Source organism: Oryzias melastigma, linkage group LG5, assembly GCF_002922805.2.
Source record: "Oryzias melastigma strain HK-1 linkage group LG5, ASM292280v2, whole genome shotgun sequence".
NCBI lineage: Eukaryota > Metazoa > Chordata > Actinopteri > Beloniformes > Adrianichthyidae > Oryzias > Oryzias melastigma.
Window position 1 is genome coordinate 22,853,833 of NC_050516.1, and position 7,592 is coordinate 22,861,424.

General features: G+C 42.1%; 1 protein-coding gene and 1 long non-coding RNA gene across 2 annotated transcripts in view; one reads left to right on the forward strand and one right to left on the reverse strand.

Moving 5' to 3' along the window:
* LOC112139981 (trypsin-like) overlaps window positions 1-6,782 on the forward strand; it is a 12,400-nt gene extending 5,618 nt beyond the window's left edge. The window contains exons 3-6 of the mRNA XM_024262869.2: window positions 2,270-2,453; window positions 2,529-2,794; window positions 4,440-4,573; window positions 5,474-6,782. Coding sequence (XP_024118637.1) covers window positions 2,270-2,453; window positions 2,529-2,794; window positions 4,440-4,573; window positions 5,474-5,734 — 845 coding nt within the window. The 3' untranslated portion in view covers window positions 5,735-6,782. The remainder of the gene's footprint in view (window positions 1-2,269; window positions 2,454-2,528; window positions 2,795-4,439; window positions 4,574-5,473) is intronic.
* Window positions 4,632-5,591, reverse strand: LOC118598775. The gene is made up of 2 exons (XR_004947902.1): window positions 5,454-5,591; window positions 4,632-4,710 (listed from the first exon to the last, which is right to left on the reverse strand). It is a non-coding gene; the product is annotated as an uncharacterized LOC118598775 (long non-coding RNA).
* Window positions 6,783-7,592: the final 810 nt, after the last annotated feature.

Below are 7,592 nucleotides of genomic sequence, written 5' to 3' on the forward strand. Positions count from 1 at the left end.
GAAAATGACCCACAACCCCATTACTAACCCTTTAAGGGAAGGGGTGTAAGCAGTAGGGGTGCAGGAAAAAAAATCGATTTGGTGATATATCGCGATTTTTCCTTTGGCGATACTTGTATCGGTTTTAAATGTTGCTACGGCGATATTTATTTCATTATTAATGATCGTCCTTCACAGACTTGCCTTTGCTTTCCACTTCCACCTCCGACCACTAGTTGGCAGCAGAGCACACTGAGCCTCTTTAAGCCGCAGATGTTCTATGGCTGCTCCACACCGCGGCCAAAACAACAAGAGCCTTCAAATGTTCAGCAAACCTCGCGGTTTTGGTTGTTATGAGACACATACTTTTTCATTTCTACTTGGAATGGGCAATAGCCAAAACTCCGGGTCACGTTGCTGCCAGTATCCTATAAAAACGTGGATCATGGAGCTTCGTAGCGGCTCAAGTGATTTTTCTTAGATGATTCTTTCAAAGTGGACACACATCTAAGATGAAAATTTCAGATCCCTCCATGATTTCTAAGTGGGAGAACTTACTGAATCACAGGGTGTACAAATACTAATGTGCCTCATTGTACATTCGTACAGACAAAAAACAAGCTTACAGGTTGGAATTAGGACAGGGTACCTTCGATCAGTTACCATGAGGAGTTCCTGCTGTGATGACCCGGACATCACAAATACAGCTCATCACCCCTCCCCCACTGGACACATCCAGCCCTACACCACTCCCCCCAGTCTGAAGGTGACAACCATCCAGCCTGAAGACCTGTGCCAGTCAGCGGTCTGCAGTCCTCCAGCATCTCTTCAACCTGAGCCTCAGCCAGGAGAGGGTGCCCCTCCTCTGGAAGACCTCCTGCCTCGTTCCTGCGCCCAAGAAGTCATCTCCATCTGGCATCAGTGACTACTGCCCAGTGCGCTCACATCACATGTGATGAAGGTGCTGGAAACGTTGGTGCTGGCCCACCTGAGGCCGCAGGTGAGATCTTCTCTGGACCTTTTGCAGTTCGCCTACCAGCCTCGCCTGGGGTGGATGACGCCGTCATCTATCTGCTGCAGTTCACTCACACCTGGATGGTGGTGGGGGCATGGTGAGAATCACATTCTTTGATTTCTCTAGTGCCTTCAACACCATTCAGCCTCCATTACTGGGTGAGAAGCTGCGGCTGATGGTGCTGGTGGGTCCACTGTCTCCTGGATCACTGATTACCTGACAGACAGGCCACAGTTTGTCCGGCTGGGCAGTGTCCTGTCTGATGTGGTGATGAGTGGTGTGGGAGCCCCACAGGGCACTGTGCTCTCACCTTTCCTGTTCACCTTGTACACCGCTGATTTTCAGTACAACTCAGAGTCATGCCACTTACAGAAGTTTTCTGATGACTCTGCAGTTGTTGAGTGTATAAGCGGAGGACAGGAGGAGGAGGAGTACAGGGGGCTGGTGGACCGATTTGTGGAGTGGTCCGGAGAAAATCAGCTGCTGCTGAGTGTTGATAAAACCAGAGAGATGGTCATCGACTTCATGAAGAAGAGTACTGCACCGCAGCCCCATAGCCTCCTGGGTAAGGACGTTAAGGGGTGTGACCATCGACAACAAGCTGAGCTGGACGATCAACAGCACGGCTGTCTACAAGAAGACCTGCAGAAGACTATTTCCTAAGGAAGCCGAGGTCCTTCAATGTGTATGCAGCAAAATGCTGGAGACCTTCTACCAGTCAGTGGTAGCCAGCACCCTGTTCTTCTCTGTGGTCTGCTGTGGGGGTGGGGGGCCGCATCGCTGCAGGGGACACCAACAGGCTGAACAAACTGATAAGGAAGGCTGGCTCCATCACCCTTGAAGCTGTGGTGGAGAGGAGGACCCTCAACAAGCTGCTATCCATCATGGATAACCCAGACCACCCTCTCCACCCAGTTCTGGACTAACAACGGAGCGCCTTCTCCAAAAGGCTCAGACAACTCCGCTGTTCCAGGGACCGCTACAAGAAATCATTTCTGCCACACGCAATAAGACTGTATAACTCCTCATCCCTCTGTAACAGATAACACACCAACTGACTTTTTTCATGACCGATGGTCATTACTGCCTCAATTTGCACACTTATTATATTTGAACAATTTGTTTTTATTGTATAATTCCTTGTTATCTTTTGTAAACATTGCTTATCTCTACATCTTAATATCTTCTGTAAATGCCTAATGCTGCAACAGCCTAATTTCCCAGCTGGGATGAAAAAAGTATTTCAATTATATCCTATACTTCTGTCTCCTGCAGTCTGTGGCCAAGCTGCCCTCAACACCAAGGCAGAGTCCAGGATCGTTGGAGGCCAGGACGCCGCTGCGGGGTCATGGCCCTGGCAGGCCAGGCTGCAAATCTCGGTAAACGGGGGGACGGCTCTCTGTGGGGGGTCTCTGATCAACAGCCAGTGGATCCTGAGTGCTGCTCACTGTTTCAGGAGGTGAGCTCTGCTCTGGTCACATGACCTCACCTGCCTGCAGCTTTTATTTACATGTAAACATATTTGTTCTTTCAGCACCAGCACTTCAAATGTGGTTGTTTACCTGGGAGAAACCTCGATAGACAACAGTCCTAACTCCGTCAGCAAGACGGTGTTCCAGATTATTGTACATCCAAACTACGACAGTCAAACTTACGACAACGACGTTTCTCTGGTGAAACTGACCTCGTCTGTGACCTTCAACGACTACATCAGCCCCGTTTGTTTGGCGGCAGCGGGCAGCGACTTCCCCGGCGGGACCACCGCCTGGGTCACCGGCTTTGGGACTCTTTCATCTGGAGGTCAGGAGTTCATTAAAAAGCTTGTTATGAAAAGCTGCCTCACCTTCAACAGTTTTAATGTTGCATGAAAATCTCTAAAATAAACTTTTTAGCATGAATATTTTAGTGATTTTAATAATGATATAAAATGGGTATTTGTCTCTAATTCTGTCCTGACATAGCCGCATCAACCCCCCTTCTCTCAACAGTGGCCAGCTCCAGAAACTGTTTGAACAGTAACAGTGTGTGACTAATACTGACGTCTAAAGGCTGAGATGAGAACAACAGTCAAACATTTCTCGAGTCTAAAGTCCTGAAAACTGTCTCAGTTAAAGACAATATCTCATTTTGAATTATAGTTTGTTGTTTGTGTTTATACTAAGGATGTCCCGATCAGGTTTTTTGGGCCCGATCCGATTCCGAGTCATCTGATTTTGTGTATCTGTCGATACCGAGTCCCGATCCGATACTTTTAGAAGACATTTAAAATATGAATAAATTAAATAAACAGATTAGTGTTGTTCCTTATTTATATTTCAATAACCTTCTTTTATCATTAAAAACTTAAAACACTTCTGTGAAGTAGCTTTAATGAACAAGTACAAATAGAGTAAATATAAAGTAGGAAAAAAAATACAATTTTCTTGTTATATAAGTGATAATTAGTCATGTGATAAAGTTTAGTGACTTTAGCTTTAACATCTTTAGAGCTATTGAACATTTTTGACCAAATGTGATTCCTGTCCTCATTTAAAATTCTTAAAAATAAATTGACTTTGTTTTAGCATAAAATTTAATGAGTGTTCATGAATAGCTGATATCATTATTAATTTTAATTTATTAGTTTTATTTATTTAGTTATTTTTAAGATTATTTGCTTATTTTTTAAGTTCTTAAGACATCACATTTTCAGTTTTATTACCACAGTAGTTAATTTTCTTAACTGTTATTTCTCTGTCAGATAAATAAAACAGGCATATCAAAGGACAGCTCGGGTCCTAAGGAGTTAAATCACGGCGCTAGCATGTAGCAGTTAGCAGCTGCTGTGTAGCCATCTGTCTGCAGCATGAAGAGCTTCACATTAAAAAGAAACAAAAACTTTTTCTGTTGGAATACCTTCAGAGGTTGTTGTTTGTGTTATGACAAACCAATAGAGACACTTGCTGTCAGTTTAAAGTGTTTTTAAAAGAGTTATTGGTCCCAGAAGTTAGCTTTCTAGCTAGCTTTGTTTACGTTAGCCTTCTGCTTCAGCTGCTGCCGTTTTCTGCTGTGTTTTCTGGTGATGACATTTTGTGATCTTTCCATGACATGCAGACTTCTAGTGGGGTATTTATCCGGAATGATATGATGAAATATAAAGCTCTGATCATGATGAGAATTAATGAAATATCCGATCCTGATCGGACAAAGGAGTCCGATTCCGATCGTGTCCCCAATCTTGTGATCGGGACATCCCTAGTTTATACTAAACAGGGTTAAAGCAAAAATCCACGTCACACAGCAGTTAAATCATTTTTAAATCAACCTTTGAGCATTTACAGATATTTTTGGATTGTTTTGTTGTTGAACACATCCTTAAAATTTTAACTGCTGTTTTTAACTGCTGACAAAAACTTTTGATTTGGCAGTGATCACCTGCAGTTTCGTTGTATCTTCTCTCTTGTAGGATCTTCCCCTTCCACCCTGCAGGAAGTCAGCGTTCCCATTGTGAACAACACAGAGTGTAACGCTTCTTATGGTACAATCACGAGCAACATGATCTGTGCCGGTCTGACAGCTGGAGGGAAGGATTCCTGTCAGGTACTTTCACACTTTAATAACAAAACAAAAAACCATAAGGACGTTTTTTTTTTTTTAATTTAACCTTTATTTATCCAGGCAGGACAGATTAAGAACAGCCTTCTTATTTGCAACTGTGGCCTGGCAAAAGGCAAGACCTTTTGAGAAAGAAAAGAGGAAAGAAGTTAGAGGATACAGGATACAGGATAGAAAAAAAAACATTGAATAGAATCAGAAAAGCATCAGAACAAACACATTCTAAATTATAAAACCATAAAATCATTGCATTGAGGAACAAAAACATTCATCTTTAAAATACTCATTGAGATATTTTTTAAAATCTGCTAGTGATATAAAAGTGTCCAATCTCAGAGTTTTTTGCAAGTCATTCCAGTCTCTGGCTGCAGCATATTGAAATGACCCAGAACCAAGTGAAGAACTTGATTTTGGGACTTTTAACAATAATAGTTTTGAAGTGCGGGTGTTGTACACAGGGGATGAGGTTTGTAAAAGTTGGCGCAGGTAGGGTTAAGAAAGACCAAGCAGGGTTTTATAGATTAACAGTAGCCAGTGACATTTTTCTCCTTCAGGGCTCAGAGTTTGTTTGTGATGCTGCATTGGTCCTGTAGGGTAGTTTTGAAGAACTATAGATTCTATTTTAATATTGAACTAAGTAAAGGGTGTTGTATGAAACACAGTATATGTACAAATAAATGTTTTCAAACGAGAACTTTAAAAGTTGAAGGTTTCCATGTGGGAAATATCTGAACATGGTTCAGTGGGTCCTAGACTTGGAACTGAACCAAAGAAAGAAGTTCATAGATGAGATGGAGAACGTGAACAGGGTATTGGTGTGACTTAGGAAGCAGGCAGCCAAAGGAGGAAGAGGACCAGCTCTAACCTTCTGTGTGGTGTCTGCAGGGAGACTCTGGCGGTCCGCTGGTGAGCAAAAAGGACAGGTGGGTCCAGGCTGGAGTGGTGAGCTTCGGAGAAGGATGCGCTCAAGCAAACTTCCCAGGAGTCTACGCCCGGGTCTCCCAGTACCAGTCCTGGATCAGCAGCCAGGTCGACGGCACCCAGCCGGGGTTCATCACCTTCGTCAGCTCCTCCAGCATCTCAGCCGCTCACTTCATCTCCATGACGGTGCTGCCCGTCGTCTTCTCCGTCTTTATTCTCTTCTGAGAGCTTTGAAGAAGCTCACCAGAACTTGGAAAAATGTTTACTTTAGAAGAAATTTACAGGTGAAAATGATTGTAATTTTACATAATTATATGAATATTTAAAAACAAAACTTTAGTGAATTCAGTTTGCTTTTATTGTCTTAAGTAGGGGTGTAACGGATCACAAAACTCACAGTTCGGATCGTGTCAGTTTTAGGGTCACCATTTGGATTTTACATTTACACGTCTTGAGACCAGATTTACAAAAACTGAGAGAAAAGAATTCTCTAAAATAGTGTTGAAAATACCAAATCTATCTGGAGCTCCCTTAAAATACAAATGTTCTCGCCCCACCCACCTCATATCCAAATTAAATCATGAATAAAACAGTTAAATTAATTTTTGTTATTGCTTTATCAAAACTAACTGTGGGAACATTTAATTATTCAAAATAATAATTGTTGTCTGTAAGATGTGGCGCTGCCATGCTCCCTTCTCTAGTGATTTTTGATCTCTTTGGCTTGCCGTACTGTCATCCCCCTAACGGCTCCGGCGAGTCCGTTACGGAGCGTCTTTCTCCTGTGTGGGACAGCTGCTGCTCCTCATTGAGAGAATCTCTGAATCCAGAAATGGAAACGTGTACTGATGCATTTAATCAGCTCTTCATGTTAAATAAACCTGATATTTATTGATCCGCGTCCTTCATTATTAAGCTGAGAAAAGTTTTTACAGAAGCTCCTCCCACACGCAGCGGGAGCTTCAGGTGAACAGACTTTAAGATAAACATGAAGAAGCTGCTTGAGCGCTTGTCAGAACAAAGACGATTTGAATGAATTTGTCACGAACTCCATTCGTTCTGAAAGGACAATTGATTTAAATTATGCTAGCGCGCGGTGTGCTGAACCGTGGCCTCTGATCCGTACGGACCACGGATTATCTGTGATCCGTTACACCACTAGTCTGAAATAACTGCATTTAAATCCAAAGATTCTTACTTGTTTTGAAACCTGTCTTACTCAGTTTGTCCCTCTTGAGCTTCTGTAAACAATAAATAAAATCATATTTATTGATTTGAGTGACTAAGTGATTGTGCTTTTAGCACCAATGTTTGCACTGATGCAGATGAAGTCTGAACTCCAACGCAGCTGCAGGTTTGCGATTCATGGAACTTTCAGCTTTTTCACTTTTTGTCTCTTAACTTGTTAGAAGTTCAGACTAGGGTGTTTATTTTTTGTGATTTATTCTTAGAGAAATTCAATCATTGGTGCAAAGCTTTTATCACTTTGACTTAAAGATCTTTGTGGTTTTCATTAATTTTCATTCATTTCATTTATTGATTTATAAAGCACCTTCCACCACCAGTCAAGGAGGCCCAAAGTGCTGTACACAAGGAAAAACAAAACCAGAGCACTGTGCAATAGTAAAACATAAAAAAGGATAAAAGACATAAAACCAAGTAAAACAATTTAAAAACAATGATAAAATCAATAAAACAATTTTAAAACAGAGATAAAACCACCATAAAATAGAATAAAAGGCTAGGCTGATGCTAGAAGGCTGTAGTGGAGGAACAATTCTTTTTTAAAACACTCCAAAAGCGTGATCTCTCTAATAGCTGGTGGCAGCTGATTCCATCATTCATCCATCATCCATCCATCATCATTCATCCATCATCCATCTATCCATCATCCATCTATCCATCATCCATCCATCATTCATCCATCATCCATCTATCCATCATCCATCTATCCATCATCCATCCATCCATCCATCATTTATCCATCATCCATCCATCATCCATCCATCCTCCATCCATCATCCATTCGTCCATCCATCCATCCTCCATCCATCATCCATCCATCATTCATCCATCATCCATC